This window comes from Eptatretus burgeri, chromosome 12 (genome assembly GCF_056783735.1).
Source record: "Eptatretus burgeri isolate ZD-2024b chromosome 12, Ebu_testis_v1, whole genome shotgun sequence".
Taxonomy (NCBI): domain Eukaryota; kingdom Metazoa; phylum Chordata; class Myxini; order Myxiniformes; family Myxinidae; genus Eptatretus; species Eptatretus burgeri.
Genome location: NC_140972.1, coordinates 14,467,446 through 14,494,088, shown reverse-complemented (window position 1 = coordinate 14,494,088; position 26,643 = coordinate 14,467,446). Strand labels below are relative to the sequence as shown.

General features: G+C 48.9%; 1 protein-coding gene across 2 annotated transcripts in view; it reads left to right on the top strand.

The window, feature by feature from the left end:
• The window catches only part of GNRHR (gonadotropin releasing hormone receptor), a 36,316-nt gene extending 16,848 nt beyond the window's left edge, over positions 1–19,468 (top strand). For both annotated transcript variants that reach the window (XM_085849636.1, XM_085849635.1), the window contains exons 3-4: positions 14,253–14,457; positions 18,310–19,468. In XM_085849636.1, the coding sequence (XP_085705762.1) occupies positions 14,253–14,457; positions 18,310–18,563 (459 nt within the window). In that variant the 3' untranslated portion in view covers positions 18,564–19,468. The remainder of the gene's footprint in view (positions 1–14,252; positions 14,458–18,309) is intronic.
• The last annotated feature ends 7,175 nt before the right edge of the window (positions 19,469–26,643 follow it).

The following is a 26,643-nucleotide window of genomic DNA, read 5'->3' as shown; positions in this document are numbered from 1 at the left end:
GACTGATTAAGCGTAGCAGCTATGGCGTGATCTGAAGCATCTGTTTCCACCACAAAGGGCACCGAGCTATCGATCGATAATACCACGGAATTACTGATATCATCTTTGAGGCTGTGGAAAGCTTTTACAACAGCGGCATCTGGTGGGAAGTTTTTGCAATGCACTAGGGGATGTATTTTCTCGGAGTATTGGGAAATCCATCTTGCATAGTAAGCGAACATGCCGATCACCCGGCGCATTGTCTGCAGGTCCTGAGGTGGGGGTAGCTCACGAAGTGGGCGCAATCGTTCAGGATCAGGCTTAATCGTGCCGTCGGCTATCGTGTAGCCGAGAAGGTCAATTGACCTTGCCGAGAATACGCATTTCTCGTAGTTGAGGGTCAGATTATATTTTCTAGCAATGCTCAAGAATCTGTCCAGATTCATATCATGTTCCCCCTGATCCTTACCGCACACTGTGACATTGTCCACGTAAACAAAAGTGTCTTCGAGGTTTTCATCTGAGATGATGTCGTCCATAACTCGTTGGAAGCAAGCTACTCCATTCGTGACACCGAACGGAATCCTCTTGAATTGGTAGAGGTGTCTACCTGCCTGGAATGCGGTGTAAGGTTTGTCTTCCTCTCGGATGGGAATTTGATGATAGGCGCTTCGCAAATCGATGGTGCTGAATATCTTATAATTGGCCACGCGTTCGACCATCTCGTCTATGCGCGGCAAAGGGTAGGCATCGAGTTGGGTGAAACGATTGACCGTTTGGGAATAATCGACAACCATTCGTTTCTTATGATTCTGATTGGCGGTGACCAACACCTGTGCGCGCCATGGTGAATCGCTCGGTTCTATAATTCCTTCTTCCAGTAATCGCTTGGTCTCTGAAGTGATGAAGTTCATATCAGCAGTGGTATATCGCCGCGATTTGATCGCTATCGGTTTACAGACCGGCGACAAGTTAGCAAACAGCTGGGGGGACGTTACCTCTGCGGTAGTCAAAGCATTTAAAATTAGACGAGGTTTGCTTCCTCCAAAGGGTATTTCGACGCTCGTGTGCTGCTTGAGGACATTATGACCCAGAATTACGTCTGCGCATAAATCACGAAGCACCAGTACCCTTACATCCCGATGCGTGTACCCTTTTACGTCCAATTCAACATTGCAGTACCCTCGTACGCGGGACTGTAGTGATGTGGCGGCCATGCATACCGTATTGTCTGTTGGGTGGATCTTCCATTTCCTGCCCTTCACTAGCGAGCTGTTGACGAAACTTTCAGAGCTACCGGTATCAATCAGAGCCTCAGCCATATGCCCGTTAATTCGTACGTTGATGATAGCCTTGGATAGATTCCCCGGTGAGGCTGCAGTTAGTTTCTTTTGTGAGTAGAGAGCCGCAGAAGTGGGTTTATTTCTCCTTAGAGTAGATTTACATACCCTGGCATGATGTCCTTTCTTGTCACAATTCATGCATGTGGCATCTCTGGCGGGGCATTTGTGGCGGGGGTGTCTTTTGTACCCACAAAAGAAGCATTTAACAACCGCAGTAGTTGCTGAGGAGTTTGACGAGGTCTGGGTATCCGACTCCTCGGGTTTTTCTCCATCCCCTATGTCAGGCTGTGTCTGTGTCTGTGGGGTTCCTTGAGTTTCCACCGTAGCGGCGTTCATTAGCAGCATCGGTGTCCCAAATGACTCAGATTGCTGCTGAGCCGTATCCATCGCTCGAGCCTGGTCGACTACCTTTTCAAGTGTGGGTTGCGCTTTCTCTAGTAAGCGTTGCCGTATGTGGGCTGATCTGAGTCCTTGGATAAATGCCTCCCGGGTCGCTTCCTTTCGGTGTTCCTCGGCGTTTACGGCCCGGAAGCTGCCGTCTTTTCCCAGCTGTTTTAGAGCTTGCAGGAACTGATCGATTGTCTCCCCGGCTGCTTGCTTGCGTGTGTTGAGAAGATGTCATATGTATACCTCGTTCTTGCGCTTCACGTAGAGCGCCTGCAGCACGTCGATCGCTGCTTCGTAGGTGTCACACTCCGAGAAGAGCCTGTATATGCTGGGCGAGACATGATTCACAAGGGCGGCCAATTTGTCGGCTCCCTCTTCGATGATGGTCAGATAGTGTGAAAAGGAACGGAACCAATGCGACCATTTCATTTCTGAGTCAGTCGCGTTTGGGTCTGCGTCGAACCTCTCTGGTTTGTAGATCTTGTCCATCGTTGGTTGAGAGAGCCGAGAAAACCAAATGGAATAAATTGAAATGAAAAGGAGAGAAGAACCTTCAGAGTGTAGGCTTTATTCCATTTGATTGAAGCCGCTTCTACGGGCACATCAGGGGATACAGGTGCAGCAAGGAGTACATAAGCAGTAAGGTATACACGCGCAACTAATCACCGCAAAATAAATCAGTATAAGCCCGGAGTCCGATATACTCTCAATTGTCACCATTCAACGAGCACCAAGTGAATCGCCGCCGTAAACGACAATGCCCCTGGGACAATCCCCCCGACCGAGCGGAACCTTCGCTTTATCTATTCCGTGCTCGAGCCGTGCAACATGTGATCACACGTCACGACCTTCAATTCACCACAGTTCCCATTTGCGTTTTCTTTCCATTTCAACAACTTTTTTTTGACAATTACATTAAAGTATTTCTTACTTGTCTGACATCTTGACTAGCTGCGGTCTTGCTAAGCTAACTAATCTAACCTGGAAAGACAAAAAAATACACATAAAAAGATTAGTACACATAATACTTGAGTGTATGTAAATATTCAAAGTGCATTGGGGTGTGTATAGGGGTGTGTTTGTGAGGGTGTGTGTGCGTGTATGTTTTCTGGCTTTAAAATTGTCCGCCATCTTCAATTCCAAGTACGATAACAATTACAAGACGAATATTCCATGGTTCTGTCCCTCTATTATTATTACATTCATGATTATTTGAAGCTGACATTTGATATTTACGATGATTTTACGATTTTGAAAACCATTTTGAACTCCGTCTTGGATTTTTTGGATGGCAACAAAACATAAATCATCACAAAGGCCTGTTAGTTTCTAATAATCAGGAACATATGTTACAATGAATCCAAATATTAATTAACTGTATATTATTCTTAGTTTCAGGCTGTTATATACAATTTTCTATGATTTTGCCAATTGTAGCAGCCATTTTGGATGCCATCTTGGAATTTAAGCATTGTAACAAAATTCAATCACTGGGTACTAGTTACCAATGATGAGAAACACATTATTCCAATGACTAATTTACAATTTTGTCATAGTTTTTGGTTGTTATATATAATTTTCTATGATTCTGCATATTTTGGCGGCCATTTTGGACGCCATCTTGGATTTTCAAAAATGGCAACAAAGCCCAATTATCAGAAACTAGTAACTAATGATCAGGAACCAAATCCCAATGATTATTCTTCCAATTTGACACATTTTTGAGATGTTATAGGCCCTATACCATATTCTATGATTTTACCCATTTTGGCAGCCATCTTGAATATCTCCAGAGTGCCGGGAAATGTTTTTTGTTTACATCACAAATGTGGAATAGGACCAGATAAGGAAGCTAAAAAAGTTGGTTTGGTAGAGTCCTCGGGGGGGGGGGGGTGCACGGATACCCTCCGTAGATACTTGACGACAATCTATCCCTGGCAAGTTTAAATCCCCCATAATCAACACGCATCCCTTACCACATGCCCTTCTGAATTATTCATGTCCCTTCCTTCCTCCAAAGCCTGGTGTTGGCTCAGTGGTTAGGGTGGCGGCTTGGGATCCAAGGGTCCTGAGTTCAAGCCTCGCTGAATTACTTCACCAGGGGGTTGACTCAGCCTGCCATCCTTCCGAGGTCGGCCAAATGAGTACCAGCTTACTGGGGATGATCGAGTCATTCGAGTATCCTGCGTCGGAGTGGCGACCCATCCAGGATTGTGCCCACTAGCCAAGGAAACTGCTTCGGCAGCACCGACGCTCTGCACAGAGTATGGTCCCAATGGATGGATGGATTCCTTTCTCCTCTTCCCTCACGCTCGGAGCCCTGTAAAAACATCCTACCAGTATCTTACTGTTTTTACAATCTCCAATCTCTCCCATACATTAATTCCCTCCTTAATGTCACCCCTTTCTCTTAGTGGAATTCTGTCTTTTATATAGATAGCCCCTCCCCCTCCTCTGTTCTCTTTCCTGTCACACCGATACATCTTGTCGCCTTCTAATCCTCTCCTCAAATTACTCTCCTCATTAAACCATGTCTCACTGACTGCAACTCTATCGTACTCCTCGTTATCCACTTTGGCTTCAAGCTCTTCCATCTTATTATTTAAATTCCTGGGATTGGGATAGAATATATTTAACTTTTCCCTTCCTGAAATTCTATTTTCCCTTCCTGAAATTCACAATTTCAGCATCAGATTATTCCTCTATAGTTTCCCCACCCTCTGGTAACCTAAAAAAGCCTCAATTGCTGCTTCAATTCCCACTGCAAACCTTGCTCTGCCCCCTTTCTATTTCACATTTGGCCAACAATCTGGAAACACTCCCTTTGCTCCCGAAATGATTCCCACTGCCTCTAAAATGCAAAACTTTCCTCCAGACACCATTCTTTCAGCCATAGGTTGTATTGACCCTTTCATCAATATCCCTCGCCCCTGCTCTTCAAAACTACACGCAACCACATCAACAATCCTTCCTGCAGGATGAAGAACTCGGATATATATAATAATTTCATTGCCAACAAAAACTGTCTCCCAGGCCTCAGTCCTACCTATCTCTATTGCTGTATCCTCACCAATGTTTGCACTCACCACACCATCACCACTGCCTGCACTCGCTACGCCATCATCACTGCCTGCCCTCGCTACACCATCATCACTGCCTTCCCTCGCGACACCATCATCACTGCCTGCCCTCGCGACACCATCATCACTGCCTGCCCTCGCGACACCATCATCACTGCCTGCCATCGCTACACCATCATCACTGCCTGCCCTCGCTACACCATCATCACTGCCTGCCCTCGCCACACCATCATCACTGCCTGCAATCGCTGCACCAACATCACTGCCTGAACTCGCAACATGATCATCACTGCCTGAACTCGCGACACCATCATCACTGACTGCATTCGCCACACCATCATCACTGCCTGCCCTCGCTACACCATCATCACTGCCTGCCCTCGCTACACCATCATCACTGTCTGCACTCGCTACGCCATCATCACTGCCTGCCCTCGCTACACCATCATCACTGCCTGCCCTCGCTACACGATCATCACTGCCTGCCCTCGCTACACCATTATCACTGCCTGCCCTCGCTACACGATCATCACTGCCTGCCCTCGCCACACCATCATCACTGCCTGCCCTCGCCACACCATCATCACTGCCTGCCCTCGCCACATCATCATCACTGCCTGCCCTCGCCCACCATCATCACTGCCTGCCCTCGCCACACCTTCATCACTGCCTGCACTCGCTAAACCAACATCACTGCCTGCATTCGCCACACCATCATCACTGCCTGCACTGGGCAAACCAAAATCACTGCCTGCCCTCACTACACGATCATCACTGCCTGCACTCGCTACGCCATCATCACTGCCTGAACTCGCTATCCCATCATCACTGCCTGCCCTCGCTAAACCAACATCACTGCCTGCCCTCGCTACACGATCATCACTGCCTGCACTCGCTACGCCATCATCACTGCCTGCCCTCGCTACACCATCATCACTGCCTGCCCTCGCCACACCATCATCACTGCCTGCCCTCGCCACACCATCATCACTGCCTGCCCTCGCCACACCATCATCACTGCCTGCATTCGCCACACCATCATCAATGCCTGCACTCGCGAAACCAACATCACTGCCTGCCCTCGCCACACCATCATCACTGCCTGCCCTCGGCACACGATCATCACTGCCTGAACTCGCCACACCATCATCACTGCCTGCACTCGCGAAACCAACATCACTGCCTGCCCTCGCTGCACGATCATCACTGCTTGAACTCGCAACACCATCATCACTGCCTGCCCTCGCTACACCATCATCACTGCCTGCCCTTGCAACACGATCATCACTGCCTGCACTCGCCACACGATCATCACTGCCTGCACTCGCTACGCCATCATCACTGCCTGCCCTCGCTACACCATCATCACTGCCTGCCCTCGCCACACCATCATCACTGCCTGCCCTCGCCACACCATCATCACTGCCTGCCCTCGCCACACCATCATCACTGCCTGCATTCGCCACACCATCATCAATGCCTGCACTCGCGAAACCAACATCACTGCCTGCCCTCGCCACACCATCATCACTGCCTGCCCTCGCCACACCATCATCACTGCCTGCCCTCGCCACACGATCATCACTGCCTGCATTCGCCACACCATCATCACTGCCTGCACTCGCCAAACCAACATCACTGCCTGCCCTCGCAACACGATCATCACTGCCTGCACTCGCTACGCCATCATCACTGCCTGAACTCGCTACCCCATAATCACTGCCTGCCCTCGCGACACCATCATCACTGCCTGCCCTCGCGACACCATCATCACTGCCTGCCATCGCTACACCATCATCACTGCCTGCCCTCGCTACACCATCATCACTGCCTGCCCTCGCCACACCATCATCACTGCCTGACCTCGCCACACCATCATCACTGCCTGCACTCGCTGCACCAACATCACTGCCTGAACTCGCTGCACCAACATCACTGCCTGAACTCGCTACACGATCATCACTGCCTGAACTCGCGACACCATCATCACTGACTGCATTCGCCACACCATCATCACTGTCTGCACTCGCTACGCCATCATCACTGCCTGCCCTCGCTACACCATCATCACTGTCTGCACTCGCTACGCCATCATCACTGCCTGCCTTCGCTACACCATCATCACTGCCTGCCCTCGCTACACCATCATCACTGCCTGCCCTCGCCACACGATCATCACTGCCTGCCCTCGCCACACCATCATCAATGCCTGCCCTCGCTACACGATCATCACTGCCTGCCTTCGCTACACCATCATCACTGCCTGCCCTCGCTACACCATCATCACTGCCTGCCCTCGCCACACGATCATCACTGCCTGCCCTCGCCACACCATCATCAATGCCTGCCCTCGCCACATCATCATCACTGCCTGCCCTCGCCACACCATCATCACTGCCTGCAATCGCTAAACCAACATCACTGCCTGCCCTCGCTACACGATCATCACTGCCTGCACTCGCGAAACCAACATCACTGCCTGCCCTCGCCACACCATCATCACTGCCTGCCCTCGCCACACGATCATCACTGCCTGAACTCGCCACACCATCATCACTGCCTGCATTCGCCACACCATCATCAATGCCTGCACTCGCGAAACCAACATCACTGCCTGCCCTCGCCACACCATCATCACTGCCTGCCCTCGCCACACCATCATCACTGCCTGCCCTCGCCACACGATCATCACTGCCTGCATTCGCCACACCATCATCACTGCCTGCACTCGCCAAACCAACATCACTGCCTGCCCTCGCAACACGATCATCACTGCCTGCACTCGCTACGCCATCATCACTGCCTGAACTCGCTACCCCATAATCACTGCCTGCCCTCGCGACACCATCATCACTGCCTGCCCTCGCGACACCATCATCACTGCCTGCCATCGCTACACCATCATCACTGCCTGCCCTCGCTACACCATCATCACTGCCTGCCCTCGCCACACCATCATCACTGCCTGACCTCGCCACACCATCATCACTGCCTGCACTCGCTGCACCAACATCACTGCCTGAACTCGCTGCACCAACATCACTGCCTGAACTCGCTACACGATCATCACTGCCTGAACTCGCGACACCATCATCACTGACTGCATTCGCCACACCATCATCACTGTCTGCACTCGCTACGCCATCATCACTGCCTGCCCTCGCTACACCATCATCACTGTCTGCACTCGCTACGCCATCATCACTGCCTGCCTTCGCTACACCATCATCACTGCCTGCCCTCGCTACACCATCATCACTGCCTGCCCTCGCCACACGATCATCACTGCCTGCCCTCGCCACACCATCATCAATGCCTGCCCTCGCTACACGATCATCACTGCCTGCCTTCGCTACACCATCATCACTGCCTGCCCTCGCTACACCATCATCACTGCCTGCCCTCGCCACACGATCATCACTGCCTGCCCTCGCCACACCATCATCAATGCCTGCCCTCGCCACATCATCATCACTGCCTGCCCTCGCCACACCATCATCACTGCCTGCAATCGCTAAACCAACATCACTGCCTGCCCTCGCTACACGATCATCACTGCCTGCACTCGCTGCGCCATCATCACTGCCTGCCCTCGCTACACCATCATCACTGCCTGCACTCACTAAACCAACATCACTGCCTGCCCTCGCCACACCATCATCACTGCCTGCCCTCGCTACACCATCATCACTGCCTGCCCTCGCCACACGATCATCACTGCCTGCCCTCGCCACACCATCATCAATGCCTGCCCTCGCTACACGATCATCACTGCCTGCCTTCGCTACACCATCATCACTGCCTGCCCTCGCTACACCATCATCACTGCCTGCCCTCGCCACACCATCATCACTGCCTGCAATCGCTAAACCAACATCACTGCCTGCCCTCGCTACACGATCATCACTGCCTGCACTCGCTGCGCCATCATCACTGCCTGCCCTCGCTACACCATCATCACTGCCTGCCATCGCTACACGATCATCACTGCCTGCACTCGCTAAACCAACATCACTGCCTGCCCTCGCCACACCATCATCACTGCCTGCCCTCGCCACACCATCATCACTGCCTGCCGTCGCCACACCATCATCACTGCCTGCCCTCGCCACACCATCATCACTGCCTGCCCTCGCCACACCATCATCACTGCCTGCACTCGCCAAACCAACATCACTGCCTGCATTCGCCACACCATCATCAATGCCTGCACTCGCGAAACCAACATCACTGCCTGCCCTCGCCACACCATCATCACTGCCTGCCCTCGCCACACCATCATCACTGCCTGAACTCGCTACCCCATCATCACTGCCTGCCCTCGCGACACCATCATCACTGCCTGCCCTCGCGACACCATCATCACTGCCTGCCATCGCTACACCATCATCACTGCCTGCACTCGCCACACCATCATCACTGCCTGCCCTCGCCACATCATCATCACTGCCTGCCCTCGCCCACCATCATCACTGCCTGCCCTCGCCACATCATCATCACTGCCTGCCCTCGCCACATCATCATCACTGCCTGCCCTCGCCCACCATCATCACTGCCTGCCCTCGCTACATCATCATCACTGCCTGCCCTCGCCACACCATCATCACTGCCTGCCCTCGCTACGCCATCATCACTGCCTGAACTCGCTACCCCATAATCACTGCCTGCCCTCGCGACACCATCATCACTGCCTGCCCTCGCGACACCATCATCACTGCCTGCCATCGCGACACCATCATCACTGCCTGCCCTCGCTACACCATCATCACTGCCTGCCCTCGCCACACCATCATCACTGCCTGACCTCGCCACACCATCATCACTGCCTGCACTCGCTGCACCAACATCACTGCCTGAACTCGCTGCACCAACATCACTGCCTGAACTCGCTACACGATCATCACTGCCTGAACTCGCGACACCATCATCACTGACTGCATTCACCACACCATCATCACTGTCTGCACTCGCTACGCCATCATCACTGCCTGCCCTCGCTACACCATCATCACTGTCTGCACTCGCTACGCCATCATCACTGCCTGCCTTCGCTACACCATCATCACTGCCTGCCCTCGCTACACCATCATCACTGCCTGCCCTCGCCACACGATCATCACTGCCTGCCCTCGCCACACCATCATCAATGCCTGCCCTCGCTACACGATCATCACTGCCTGCCTTCGCTACACCATCATCACTGCCTGCCCTCGCTACACCATCATCACTGCCTGCCCTCGCCACACGATCATCACTGCCTGCCCTCGCCACACCATCATCAATGCCTGCCCTCGCCACATCATCATCACTGCCTGCCCTCGCCACACCATCATCACTGCCTGCAATCGCTAAACCAACATCACTGCCTGCCCTCGCTACACGATCATCACTGCCTGCACTCGCTGCGCCATCATCACTGCCTGCCCTCGCTACACCATCATCACTGCCTGCCATCGCTACACCATCATCACTGCCTGCCCTCGCTACACGATCATCACTGCCTGCACTCACTAAACCAACATCACTGCCTGCCCTCGCCACACCATCATCACTGCCTGCCCTCGCCACACCATCATCACTGCCTGCCCTCGCCACACCATCATCACTGCCTGCCCTCGCCACACGATCATCACTGCCTGAACTCGCGACACCATCATCACTGCCTGCACTCGCGAAACCAACATCACTGCCTGCCCTCGCTACACGATCATCACTGCTTGAACTCGCTACACCATCATCACTGCCTGCCCTCGCTACACCATCATCACTGCCTGCCCTCGCTACACGATCATCACTGCCTGCACTCGCTAAACCAACATCACTGCCTGCACTCGCCACACGATCATCACTGCCTGCACTCGCTACGCCATCATCACTGCCTGAACTCGCTACCCCATCATCACTGCCTGCCCTCGCCACACCATCATCACTGCCTGCCCTCGCCACACCATCATCACTGCCTGCATTCGCCACACCATCATCACTGCCTGCCCTCGCTACACCATCATCACTGCCTGCCCTCGCTACACCATCATCACTGCCTGCACTCGCTGCGCCATCATCACTGCCTGCCCTCGCTACACCATCATCACTGCCTGCCATCGCTACACCATCATCACTGCCTGCCCTCGCTACACGATCATCACTGCCTGCACTCACTAAACCAACATCACTGCCTGCCCTCGCCACACCATCATCACTGCCTGCCCTCGCCACACCATCATCACTGCCTGCCCTCGCCACACCATCATCACTGCCTGCCCTCGCCACACCATCATCACTGCCTGCCCTCGCCACACCATCATCACTGCCTGCCCTCGCCACACCATCATCACTGCCTGCCCTCGCCACACCATCATCACTGCCTTCCCTCGCCACACCATCATCACTGCCTGCACTCGCCAAACCAACATCACTGCCTGCATTCGCCACACCATCATTAATGCCTGCACTCGCGAAACCAACATCACTGCCTGCCCTCCCCACACCATGATCACTGCCTGCCCTCGCCACACCATCATCACTGCCTGCCCTCGCCACACCTTCATCACTGCCTGCACTCGCTAAACCAACATCACTGCCTGCCCTCGCTACACGATCATCACTGCTTGAACTCGCTACACCATCATCACTGCCTGCCCTCGCTACACCATCATCACTGCCTGCCCTCGCCACATCATCATCACTGCCTGCCCTCGCCACATCATCATCACTGCCTGCCCTCGCCCACCATCATCACTGCCTGCCCTCGCTACATCATCATCACTGCCTGCCCTCGCCACACCATCATCACTGCCTGCCCTCGCCACATCATCATCACTGCCTGCCCTCGCCCACCATCATCACTGCCTGCACTCGCCACACCATCATCACTGCCTGCAATCGCTAAACCAACATCACTGCCTGCCCTCGCCACACCATCATCACTGCCTGCCCTCGCCACACCATCATCACTGCCTGCCCTCGCCACACCATCATCACTGCCTGCCCTCGCCACACCATCATCACTGCCTGCACTCGCCAAACCAACATCACTGCCTGCATTCGCCACACCATCATCAATGCCTGCACTCGCGAAACCAACATCACTGCCTGCCCTCCCCACACCATCATCACTGCCTGCCCTCGCCACACCATCATCACTGCCTGCCCTCGCCACACCATCATCACTGCCTGCCCTCGCCACACCATCATCACTGCCTGCCCTCGCCACACGATCATCACTGCCTGAACTCGCGACACCATCATCACTGCCTGCACTCGCGAAACCAACATCACTGCCTGCCCTCGCTACACGATCATCACTGCCTGCCCTCGCCACACCATCATCACTGCCTGCCCTCGCCACATCATCATCACTGCCTGCCCTCGCCACATCATCATCACTGCCTGCCCTCGCCACACCTTCATCACTGCCTGCACTCGCTAAACCAACATCACTGCCTGCATTCGCCAAACCAACATCACTGCCTGCCCTCGCTACACGATCATCACTGCCTGCACTCGCTACGCCATCATCACTGCCTGAACTCGCTACCCCATCATCACTGCCTGAACTCGCTACACCATCATCACTGCCTGCCCTCGCGACACCATCATCACTGCCTGTCCTCGCTACATCATCAACACTGCCTGCATTCGCTACACCATCATCACTGCCTGCCCTCGCTACACCATCATCACTGCCTGCACTCGCTACACCATCATCACTGCCTGCACTCGCTACACCATCATCACTGCCTGAACTCGCTACACCATCATCACTGCCTGAACTCGCTACACCATCATCACTGCCTGCACTCGGTGCACCATCATCACTGCCTGAACTCGCTAAACGATCATCACTGCCTGAACTCGCGACACCATCATCACTGCCTGAACTCGCGACACCATCATCACTGCCTGCACTCGCGACACCATCATCACTGCCTGCCCTCGCTACACCATCATCACTGCCTGAACTTGCTCCACCATCATCACTGCCTGCACTCGCTGCACCGTCATCAATGCCTGAACTCGCTACACCATCATCACTGCCTGCACTCGCGACACCATCATCACTGCCTGCACTCGCGAAACCATCATCACTGCCTGCCCTCGCTACACAATCATCACTGCCTGCCCTCGCCACACCATCATCACTGCCTGCCCTCGCCACACCATCATCACTGCCTGCCCTCGCCACACCATCATCACTGCCTGCCCTCGCCACACCGTCATCACTGCCTGCCCTCGCCACACCATCATCACTGCCTGCCCTCGCTACACGATCATCACTGCCTGCACTCGCTAAACCAACATCACTGCCTGCACTCGCTACAGCATCTTCACAGCCTGCACTCTTTACACCATCATCAATGCCCGCCCTCACTGCACCACAAACACTACCTGCACATGCAACACCATCATCACTCGCTCTTTGTACAGAGGTGATATGATCCTAACATTTGCTGATAAGATGTTTAAACATTTTTTTTTTAATTATGATGGATTGTTTTCAGCCGATCAATGCAATTCTCTGTGTTTTCAGAATAAAACACTGCTCCTTATGTAATGGGTAATGAGCTTAAAGTCCATCTGAGAGACAGCACACATTGTGATGAAACGCACTGCCTGGGAAGCACTAATCCAACCGTATGCATTGTATTGTCCCATAGAGAATCAGACCCAGTCGACATAGATCAAAGGGAAGTGCACAACCACCCCTGCACCACCCTATTGGACAGCCTGCTGGTTAAGTTACTGGACTGGCATAAATTACCACGTTATTAATGTAGTGTCAGTAAAAGAAAAACTTTCAAGTGAAGGACTTGTCCAACCTGGTCCAGTCGACATGTGATGCCAGTCCAAGCATTGTGATGATTTTAAGGGCCACAGGGCATCTTGAAATGCCCACTGAACGCTACCTCTGGAAAAGCAGTTCCAGCCTACAAAATCAAATCAGATCATGGACCATGCTGGATACAGAGCGTCGGTTCTACCAAAGTAGTTTCTTGGCCAGGGTTCCAATATTGAACGGGTCACCACGACAACAAAGAAATTCAGGGCATCGATTTTTTAATTTGGCCATGAGGGTGTCAGCAATAGCTCACCTATTCTTCCTGAAGCACACTGTGAGATACTTCATATCTCAAGCAACTAATGCCAGCAGACAGGACACCCAGATTAATGTCCATCCGAGGGACGGCACACACCGATGAATCACCTTGTCTGTGAAACACCAGGACGACAGTTTATAGCCGGGCCAAGATTCGAACCCAGGCTGGAGAGTTCAGAGGGAAGGGTTTATACCTCAAGGCCATCCTGCCAGCCTACCAGATTAAAAACCCACATTTTATCCAAAAAGTCAGTTTCGTACCACCTGTGTAATGGACATTCAGTAGGTGACAATTGATGGTGTATTGAGCATACATGATGCTTGTTGCTGACATGAAACATGACGATGTAAATGCTTTTTCCACAGATGTTTCTATTCCATACCATGAGCCCGGTGGAGTATCCTAATTTTGTTCAATGTGTCACCCATGGAAGCTACTCCAATGACTGGGAGGAAATTTTGCACAACATGTTCATGTTTCTGTGCCTTTTCCTTCTGCCTTTCTTCATCATGGTTTCCTGCTACTGTCGGATACTTCTTGTGATGTCCAAGAACATGAGAGAAGTCACTGGTGAGTATCGGCTTCCTCTTTGCAATGTGCAAATGCCGTTGAGAGAACGTTGAACATTTCGTGCAAGGACACCAATTTTAACATGGGGCCTTATCCTTCTGTGTTTTTCGATCCTCGTGGAGGATCTCTAAAGCATGAGTCACATTTGCTCTACGGCGAGGATACGGCGGCCGTACCCCCCCCCCTCTGAATTGACAGAAACGTGCGGCGGCCGCAGAGTTTCTGAGGTGGCCTCAGGGTGGCCCTACGCCGTATGGCTATCTTTTACAGGCCATAGGGGTCTCCCTGGAATTATAACTATTTTCATTTCTAGGTTGGCCGTAGCAATTCGACAAGCCGTAGCCATGACGTAGATGTTCCACGTCGACTGTACATAGGGCGTACGGTGGGCTTGCGTTATTCGTACGGCTGCCGTAGGCTCTTATCAATGAAAAATGAATTTTGCCAACCCCCAAAAAATTACAAAAAAAAAAATAATAATTACGTTCGCCTTCGGGCCCCCCTGCGGTCCCCCTGCGGTCGCCTTGCGGGCCCCTTGAGGCTACCTTGCGTCTGCCTTGAAAATTATATGGCAGCCGCAGGGACGCCCTAAGGTCACCGTGCGACATCAAATCAAAGACCGTACGGCACCCCCACGTTTTCGGTCTCCACAATTTATAAATACGCCGTGCGGCTCCCCGAAAAATAAAAACATATGTGACTGCTACATTGTGTGAGCGGGGAAATACTGTGGCCGCCCTATAATTGCTAGTGGCCGTAGATTTTTTTAGACCCTACGGTCGCCGAGCCAAATGTGACTGAAGCATAACTGAGCAGCAGGTATTGCAGCTCTCTCTGAGGTTCGGAGACCAGATTGCGGTAAGATAATGGTGGGTGGTTACACCTACTATTGGTCTGGTCGCTGTGATGGTTACCATACCCAAGGAGTTGCTGTAGCTGTGTCCAATAAGCTGACCCCAATGATAATTGAGGTAACACCGGTCAACGAGCGTATTATGAGATTAAGGATTCGTCACTCCTTAGGTGTCATTTCCCTGGTCTCTGTTTATGCTCCGACTGAGGCGAGTGATCTCACAGAGAAGGATGCATTCTACGCCACGCTCGAGTCTGTGGTTGATCAGTGCCCCAGACGAGATACACTTCTAGTCTTGCATCGGGAATTTCAATGCATCGACTGGAACTGATAGGGATGGTTATGAGGTGTGTGTTGGTCTCCATGGGTCAGGAACTATGAACCAGAATAGCACTAAGTTCCTTGACTTTGCAAGAAGTCATGGACTTAGGGTGGCTGGTTCATGGTTTCAGCACCCACAAGCTCATCGCTGGACTTGGTATTCCAACGCTGGTGGTGCGGCAAAGGAAATTGACCATGTCCTCATTGATGGTCGCTGGAGGATGATCCAGAACTGCAGGGTCTACCGGAGTGCTCAGTTCCTCAATACTGACTACCGGCTTGTTGTAGCAACTCTAAAGCTGCACCTTAAATCCTGGAGAATGGTACCATCCCAGCCGAGGCTGGATGTTGGCAACCTCAAGGATGAGAGGGAAGCTGAGGAGTTTGCGAACAGGCTGAGTGGACACTTGGGGGGGGGTGGTCTGGGTGCTTTGGGAGGTCCTGAAGAGTTGTGGAGCGCCTTCAAGACCACCGTCCTTGATGTTGCCGGTGGATATCTTGGAACTCACCGCAGGGCAAAGACGAATTTTGTCTCTCAATGGACACTGGATACCATTGACCAGAGTCGCAGGGCCAGGCTGAATGGCAGAGCTGAGCTGTTCAGGGAGCTGAGGCGTAAAACTGTACGTGCACTGAGGGTGGACAAGGAGGCCTATGTGCGAGGAATCTGTGAGGGGGTAGATCATCAGCTGTGGACAGGTGATTCTCGTCATGCTTACAGGGGAATTCACGCATTACGTTCATCCAAGCCCATCCCTCGGAGCACTACAGTTCGAGCAGAGAGTGGTAGGCTCTTGACAGAGGAGTCTGAAGTGAAGGCCCGCTGGGCCGGTTACTTTGAGCGGTTGTACCAGGCTGATTCCCCAGCTGTCGAGTTGGACGTTAAGGGTGTTACAATCCCTGTTGCTGACCCTCGAATCAACTGTGGTCCACCTACGCTTGTGGAAACACGAGCTGCGGTGAACCATTTGAAATGGGGTAAAGCTCCAGGGATCTGTGCCATCCATGCTGAACTTCTCAAGGCTGGTGGAAATGCTGCACTCGTGTCGTTGCATGCAGTTTTGTGCTCTGCCTGGAACACAGGCATCATCCCAACTGATTGGAAGAGGGGCCTTGTTGTCCCTCTCTGGAAAGGGAAAGGTGATCGCCAAGACTGCAACAACTACCGAGGGGTGACGCTGCTCTCAGTGCCGGGCAAGGTCTTTGCTCGGATAATTCTTGATAGGGTTCGCCACCATCTGCTTGAGCACCAGCGTCCAGAGCAGTCAGGCTTTACACCAAAGAGGTCAACCATTGACCGTATCCTTGCTCTTCGTGTCCTCACCGAATGCAGGCGAGAGTTTCGGCAGGGGCTGCTTGCAGCCTATGTTGATCTCTGTAAAGCGTTCGATTCAGTGAATCGGGATGTCCTCTGGAGGATTCTTGGTCTTCGTGTGGTGCCAACAAAACTGATCCATCTGATGTCTGAACTCTACTCTGGTACTGAGAGTGCTGTGAAGTGTGGTGGTACCATATCTGACTTATTTCCAGTTGTTACTGGAGTTCGTCAGGGATGTGTACTTGCCCCCACACTTTTCAGCACTTGTATGGACTGGATTTTAGGGAGGATGTCGGAGAGATCAAGCTGCGGTGCGTCATTTGGGAATGTCAAGATCTCGGACCTTGATTTCACAGATGATGCAGTCATCTTTGCGGAGACTTTAGATATCCTTTTGGGGGCCCTCGAGGTGCTGAATGAGGAGTCGGAGCCGCTGGGATTACGGATTTCTTGGGTCAAAACTAAGATCCAGGCTTTCGGTGACATCTTGGATGCTGCTGTCCTATCTGTGTCTGTTTGTGGTGAGGATGTTGAGGTCGTGGAGAGATTCACTTACCTTGGCAGTGATATTCATGTCTCTGCCAGCTGTGTGTCAGAGGTCAATAGACGTCTGGGTCGGGCCTGGGGAGTCATGGATTCACTGGATCATGGGGTGTGGCGCTGCCGGTACCTGTGCGGGAGGATGAAAGTCCGAGTCTTCAGGTCCTTGGTACTTCCAGTCTTGCTCTATGGATGCGAGACTTGGACTCTGACCAAGGATCTGAGACGGAGACTTAATTCCTTTGGTACCAGGTCTCTTCGGAGAATCCTTGGCTATCGCTGGTCGGATTTTGTGTCCAACGAGCGGTTGCTGAGAGAGACTCAAATGAGATTTGTTACCTGTATAGTCCGTGAGCATCAGTTGCGGCTGTATGGACACGTGGCTCGTTTTCCTGACGCTGATGCTGCTCACCAGATTCTCTCAGCGAGGAGTCTCATGAGTGGAGGAGGCCAGTGGGCCAACCGCGTGCCTTGTGGTTGCAGCAGGTTGACCATCATCTCAAGGAGATGGGGATGGGCCTGGCATCTGCCTGGGGGATGGCCAGACGGAGGTCCCTGGAATACCGGCGGAAAGTGGACACAGCAACGCACTGTTCTGGCACATGCTCCCATACCTGACCTGACCTGATGCCAGTGCAGTGTCTTCAACACTGGGCAACCGCACTACCAATCAATGTATTGAAAATATACCCTTTCCATAAATAGCGGAATTGTGGAACCCCCACACCACCTTTTCGTCTGCACAGAAACAACATAGTCTGCACCATCATAACATTGCTTTCTTCACCGTCTTCTCCTCCACCCCTCACACTCTCCGAAGGGTTGAGCCTCCGCAGGTCCAAAAACATCATTCCACGTGCCCGTCTTCACACGATCAAGATGAGCATCATCATCGTGGTGTCGTTCATCATCTGCTGGGGTCCGTACTACACTTTGGGCATCTGGTATTGGTTTGACCACGCCATGCTGGACAGGCAGGATATATCACTTGATGCTCAGCATATTTTGTTCACACTTAGCATGTTTAACTCATGTATTGATCCTGTAGTGTACGGAATATTTTCTGCTCACTAGGGTCAAAAAAATAAGCCTCAATCTTTGGTGCCTTTGCTCATGCGGTAGCTTTCCCTGCCTCGACAAACCAGAAACTCCATCCATACTTGTTACAAGCTCTTTCCCCAACACCTCACAATACTTGTGGAGCCATCCATCATCATCAACATCATCATCATCATCATGTGCACAGACCTGCCAAACTTGAGGACAACACAGCAATTCAAGGATGTTGTCGTGTTGATATCCCTGAAAAAAGGCCCTCTACTGTTCATTCCTAAACAAGCATGCCACTATATTGTAATCATATTTATATTCTTAAGTAAACAAAGGGTCATGCATTTATTACTGACAGAAGTTTGGAAGAATTTTTGACCTTTGATATCATTTTGATAATTTTGACCTCAACAGCCGTAGCTTGTACCTTTAATGACCTTTGGCTTTGTGGTTGGTGAAATCTCATTAAAAAGGTAAATAAATAAATGACAGGGGACATGATTAATTGATGTTATACGTGGAGTACAATTGTAAAATTTAGTTTGTAGAATCTTCACATGTTTGCCGGATCAGATCGTCCTCGGCGTGCCAACACCGATCGCTTCGTTCAGTTCGCTGGAAGGTTTAATCAAAGGATAGCATGTTGCACTTCACAAACATATTGCATGTCTACTTGTGATTGGCAATGGGGGTGAACCATATATGAAGTCAAACATATTAAAAAAGGATATTTTATTACACGTAATTAGTTGTCGTCGTGGTTGTAGTTGTTCGGTTGCTCCTTTTGTGTATTTTTATACATTTTTCTATTCCTTTGAGATGGATTACTATATTGTTGTATGAGGTATCTCGTTTGGTGTGTTCGTCTTGCGTCCTTCTCAAGGGTTCCTGTTGTCAAAGGATAATAAATGCTACCTTTGGAACTGCCACATGAGGCTCCTAGTTCTGCTTCTTCTGTTTCAATCCCAGAAAGAGAGGCTTTTAAAACAGGCGTCTGTGATTAAAACGACACATTTTTGTTCCAGCTTCAAGAAGACAACGTGTGGTTTTCAACAGAACGCTTTCTTCTCCTCTCCCTGTCAAGCCTGGAGTACCCCAAAGAGGTGTTCTAGGCCCAATCCTATTCCCAATCTTCATCAATGATCTCACTAACTCTCTGGAAAATCCTCTTTATCTCTTTGCTGATGATGCCACCCTCTGCCGTGGCATCCCTCATCCTTCTGACAGGCCGGCAGCAGCCTCTTCCCTCTCTTCAGCCCTTGACAAAAATCACAAACTGGTCAAACACTTGGTATGTATTTCAATCCTGAGAAATCCCAATATATATATATATATATATATATATATATATATATATATATATATATATATATATATATATATATATATATATATATATATATATATTTGTTATATATATTTGCTAACAAATATATTTATTTATAGGCAAAGTGACGTACATCACACATGATGGACCAAAGGTTTTTCACTGCTTTAAAAATAAATTAATTAATAAATCAGGGTTTGAGGAGGTCTACGCAGGGAGCTTACGGGCGTGGGGGTTGCCCCCCAGAAAGAGCTATTTGTTTTCTTTCAGAAACGACACAAACAATTCCAATGAATCTTGACTACAACCTTTGGCATCCGTGATGTACGAAACTTTGTAAATGACAATTAAAAAAAACATTAGGGAGAGGATTTATGGAGGGGGGGGAGGGTTCCACCAGAAGAGGTATTCACTTACTTTCTTCTCAGAAACTACACACACAATTCCTATGAAACTTGACCACTACCTTCATCACCCGTGATGTGCCAAAGATTGTTCACACTATTAAAAAAATATGGGTCAGAGAGCTTACGGATGAAGGGGGGGTTGCCCCCCTCAAATATGCATTTGCTTTCTCCTCAGAAAACACACACACATTGACAACCACCTATAAAACCCATGATGTACAAAGTTTGTTCACATTAAAATAAATAAATAATTAAAATAAATAAATGAAATGAAATGAAATGAAATAAAATAAAAATCGGACTCCAAGGGGGTGTTCAGGTTCAGGGGGCTGGTCTCCCAAAAATAGGTAGATGCTGTAACATTGGTTCATTGGTACATTTTGCTGATTCTGTCCCACGTTTATTTCCTCCTCAGTGTCATTATTCTACCAGGTGAGCGCCCAGTGGCCCCTATTTTTTATATATTTTTTAAAATATGTATTGATGTCAAAGCGAGGGGTGGATTATGAAAGCAAATCGCACAAAAAGGTTAAACAAAGCAATGTCCTCGAAAAATAAAATTGCACATTTTCAGCGGATGAGACACCTCCTGAGACACCCACCACATGGCACCGCGGGGCCCCACAAAGGTGGAAACTTACATCCAATCGATGTGTTGGATTGAAAGCAAAGGTGCTTTTTAACAAAATTAACAAACAAGCAGCTTGGAGAGTGCTCACCAAGTGGCTTAAGCACTCACTCCAACAAAACAGTTGATAAGGAACGACTGGCTTGGCAAGCGATTCGCGATCGCCAATCCGTCGTATTAAACACTTCCCGGAGACGCCTGAAACATGAAACTATGTTTGAATTGGACAAATTAATACTTTTCTTTTTCTTTTTTTAGGAGTCGGAACTGCAGTTAAGTTCAATTCTGGAGCTTAAATTTTGTAATTCGGCCTAGTTTAAGAGATTCTCGAGGTTATGACGTGTGCAGAAATTAAATAAAGCCACGAACGTTGGCATGTCCAGGTGTTCATAAGCAATGCAATGTGACCAGAAAAATAAACTATTGTTCAGAAATTGTTGCGGTCTGTTCCAAATCAATGCATTGTTGAGCAGGCCAAAAAAAATTGGCAGCTTAAGACTTGCGAACTGACAGAGAGCTGACCAAAATGTCGCGCCACCATCTTTTTTAAGGCTTATTTTGTGTTTTTTTTTTAATAATGAGTACCCCTAAATTATGTTCAATAGGATTGTTTAAATTAACCCAAGCACCAAATTTTCATTCATGCACCACCTTGGGGTTCCCTTTGTATGCGTGCAAAGTTTGGGGCCTCTAAGTTTCATGGTTTTGGAGTTATGGAGGAGACAGACAGACAGACTGACGGACGGACACACACTGTCACATTAGTATCGAGGAAGAAGGTTAAAAATGAAATGTTTAACTCCAAATGGAATCACAAAGCCAAACAGCTCAAATGCAATCAATATACAGTTACTAAAATGGGTTTTGGGGGCAAATATTAATAATAATATTTTTCATTTGCAACGTCACAACTTAGAACAGATTGGGATCGAATTCTCTGCAAGTGGCAACTTCCTCTGAATGATAAATCTAAAAAAAAAAAAACTTACGATTAGCAGTTGCAGTTGCCGTGGATATACTTTTCGCATGATTGTACAACTCGGTTTGGCAATCCAAATGATATCTCAACTTGGGGTCATCTCCGTTGTTCCAGTCCTCATTTAGTCTCCTGATCAGCGCCGCATCGTCCACGCGCTCAGAATACGATAACATCTGTGGGTGGCCCATTCGGGTGACTTTTGACAGCTTCTGCATCTCAGTTCCGGGACCATCACAGATGAAACACCTCAAGCCATGGCCAGATGCAGTCATTACATCCTCTTCCATACTGTCCTTAAAAGACAAGAGAATTTGGCAAAATACTTCTCTCTTTGACGACACAAACGTGTGTCATGTATTTTGGCACACAACAGACAGAATGAGTCCATACAGTGATATGTGTAAACAACCACACTAATAGATCTGTGTAACAACAATAATGAGTCAATCTTACGTTGAATTATGTGTAATTTATAGAGTGCGTCCACTACAAGATAATCTTAAAACTAAATTTTAGTATAGTAGATCAACACAGACAAAGTGCTAACATTGGGCCGTGTCCTCGATCTTGCCCCCATGATAAAATCTCTTGTGCGAGCTAGCAACACCTATTAGCACAGGTTGTTCAGATGTTCATTTTTAAGCAATAACCGAGAAATAAAACTGATGTAAGTTTAAATTCGCAGTCATCAGAACTTCAGACAGCAGAAGAAAAATACTGAACATCCCAAAAAAGTAACTTTCATACTGTACCTCAAAATCGTTTTCATTCTGAAACTTCTGCCAAGGTGAAATGCTTCCGCTCCATTTCCACAGGGAGAGAGAGGATCCTACTGAGCATGTGCAGAGTAAGTGTCATCACTCTCATGTAGCAGTGTTTTGTACAATGTTTTTTTGGAGTGGGGTTAGCTCAAATTGAATGATTGGAATAACTTCAACACCCCAAAAAACCCCACCGTAGACTCCCTTTGAGATACGTACAAATAAAAAATACCAATGTTTTATGGCCAGGGAGTGGTTTTTACTGAAAACTAATGGTTGGAATCGATTCAGCACCCCCGAAAACCCCCCAGTTAGACATCCCACAAGCTAATATTGGCAAATTTTTATTTTTCAATTTTTTCGCCCAGGCCCTCCGGGGGTACCCCAAAGTCGGATACCCCAACTTTGATTGGCTCCCCAGAATTTTCCCCGTGGAATTGGGTTGGAATACATTGAGAGGTGTTAGTAGACCCCTAAATGAACACATTGGTGAATAAAGCTATTGGTAAGCAATTTTTTCACAGATGGTTAGAAAATTTTCTAAAATTCCCAAACTAAAAGGAAAGCTTCTCCTTGAACATTGGTCCCCACATCCCAGAAACAGTTATGATTATCCAAGGTCATCCCAAAACCTGCTTGTGATGAGCTGGCGATGCAAAGTTGGGCATATCTAAGAAAATCTACTCTGACAAAAACGAGGGCAGTCTATAGATGCATGTGGCAACAAGATGGAAGTCCAAATGGATATTCCTCATGGTCCTCCAGGTTGGGGGTTACAGTTAAGGCTGAACACAGTGATGGAAAACTCCTAGGTTAACAAATACGAGCATGGGCCCTTCTGAAGAAAGAGTGAATGACATAAAAGGCACCATTCCCAACAAGGGAGGGGCCTCAACCAGCAAGGTATGGTTGGAGGAGTTGGGGCACCACTAAATCTCAAGGCAATGGTGTTGTGGTCTGGTCTGTTCATTTGGCACTGGCACCGGCTGGTCATTTGGCTACTTTTCAAGAACATCAGGTTGTGATGATTTCTGTGCCCTCTGTGATATAGTAACAGTGCACTGAACAAACTACTCATTTCCCCGCACAAGCAAAGCGAAAAGCGGGGTCAAGCAATTGGTTCATGTCAGTCTGATTAGTTTATGATGGAGGAACAACTTGTATAGATCGAATGTTATATTTTGAACATTAATCGGAAGAAAAGTTCGCCATTTTTACCGAACTTTGGCTCTGAACTCATCCTGATTGCATATGCGCAGAGGAGTGAGATTATACTTCTACTGTCCGTCTGGCAGGCAAACAAAATTGAAAACAAATAGCGGGACAATCAAAGTACACCACCCCCATGCCAAATAAATAAATAAATAAATAACAAATCCTCCAGTGCGCGACATCACCGGGGCACCTTCGCAACCAGCGATGATGACACCTTGCAGCACATGGAGACGGAATTGGGGAGGGAGAGGTGTATTGCATAATTAAAATTGACTAACTGATTAATTGCATAATTAAAATAAATAAATAATAATCGTAAAATAATTAATTTCTTAATCAATTGGCTTAGAGCAGAAGAATCGCTTAAAAAATCATCAGATCCATATCCAGATTGGGATCTTCACCAAAATTGAATCAATTCTTCCTCGTCACACACCAAAATTGAATCAATTCTTCCTCGTCACACACCCAAAGTGTGTGTGTGTGTGTGTGTGACGTCATACACACGTCACACACCCACCAACACCTAAGTTTTATCCAAATCCATCCATAACATTTTGAGCTATCCTGCATGCAAACAGACAAACAGGGGTGAAAACATAACATCCTTCCACCTTTGGTGGCAGAGGTAAAAATACTGTTTTTGCAAAAGTACATCTTCGCTTTTGTCCCCAAATTTCAGCTTCCAAGCTCAAAGGATGGCTGAGATATCACCTGGACAAACAGGAAAGAAAGAAAGAAAGAAAACAAACGGAGTAAAAATGAGTACGCCCTTCAGTGCCCGGCGATGATGTAATGTATCGTCTGGATATCGAATTGGGAAGGAGTGGTGTACAATTATTCCCAAAAGGAAACTTACTGTTTTTTAATGACGTCATAAAGGACACAAAGAACAAGTACAAAGACCTTAATATTTTTATTTCAATGATCTACTTTGCACCGTCTATCGACCCTTCTATCGTGACAAGCTCACCAGTCCCTGCTGATGAAGAGCAGCAGCCCATAACATGATGCTGCCACCACCATGCTTGACAGTCGGGATGGTGTTGACTGGGTGATGTGCAGTGTTAGGTTTGTGCCAGATGTAACGCTTTGAATTTAGACTAAAAAGTTGAATTTTTGGCTCATCTAATCACCAAACTTTTCTCCACGTACATACATCATCATCAAGATGTTTTTGGGGGGGGGGGGGTTTGAAAACGCCATATGTACTTTTAAATGCATATTTTTCAGGAATGGCTGGAGAGGCGAGGAGAAACCGCACTTGGACCTCATTCTCCAGATTCCCGGCTGCAATTCGTGACATGGACCTCGTTTTGAGAGATTCCCTTAAATTGTAGTTTCTCCCCCAAAACCCACTTCAAAACCGCCCCGCGCATGACGCCATCAAACTCACTAATTGGAACACTGTTGATTGGCCTGATTCAAAAGAAACACAATTATTCAGATCGGTAGCCATGAGTGGAAAGGCTGGTAAAGAGAAAGGGGAAAACAGTATTAATTAAATAAATAGACAAATGAGAAATAATCACATTTAACAATGAAAAACACACAAAGGGATGGACTGGAGACGAGGCTCTGCTAAACACTGTCTTGGCAGACCTAAAATGGAGTTTACAATATGTACATCTTTAGCAATAAAGTAGCTGTGTATGGATCATCCATGGGAGTTCCAGACCCCTCTATACCTTCAGACCCCTCGACACCCTGAAGACCCCTTAATACCCAAAGACCGTTGAGAACCTTAAAACTCCCAAGATCCCTAAGATCCTATCAGACCCTTTAGATCCCAAAGACCCTTTAAGACTATTTATAGCAAGAAGACCCTTTAAAGACCCCGAAGACATCCAACACCATAAAGACCCTTTATAACCCCAAGAACCCTTAAGACCCCAAAGACCACTTAGACTCCCAAGACCCTTTAAGATCCCTGAGACCCTTTTAGACCTCTGTTCTTCATTGCACAGCCCGCGAGTGACTGGCCGCCCCTGGTGGACTAAAGTGCGGCCCCTGATGTGCGGCAGATAATACACAAATGTGAAAACACCCAATCATAATCTGCCATAAATGCTATCAAACTGACCCATTGATTTCAATTGAGTGTTCCAACACGAAGCATCAAAGTAATTTCACATCAGTCGATGGCAGTATACTGTACAAACACAATTATGCTCGCAGCTCAGTTAACTACAACGAAGAAGAGTATGTGGTGGCAGGGCCTAATAGCAGCCATTACAGGGTCATGTAAGCGGTGTGGCGGCTCTCACACTGGTGTCTTTAATCGGCTAAAGTGGCCCAACTCTAAAAAAAGAAAAAGAAGTGAAGATCACTGCTTTAGACCCTCAAGACCCTTAAAGGTCATTGCGATTTGTCCGCACCATATTTCCACAGGGTGCTCAAAGTCCGCCAGCAAACCCCTTCTGGTAAAACTACCAAAATCATGAATCACTGCTCACCTTCACTCTTTCATTCCACTTTTTTCCCACCTTTGGAATAAACTCCCTCACTCTGTTCAATCCCAATCTTTCCTCCAGGTCTTCAAAACAGTTGTTCACCACCACCTCTCATCTTCCCCCATCCAAATCCATGATCTTTTCTTCCCCCGTTAATCCACCCCAAACCCACTTCCTTCAAATTCCCTGCTTTTCTTCCTGAAAGTCCCTGTAATGTCCATCTTGTGTACCCTGTGTTCTCCTCCCCATCCCTCTCCCTTCCACAGATCTCCTAATGTCTCTGTTCCCCACTGTTTTGTCTTTCCCCCTCCCTCCCCTTTTATCTGCTGCCCCC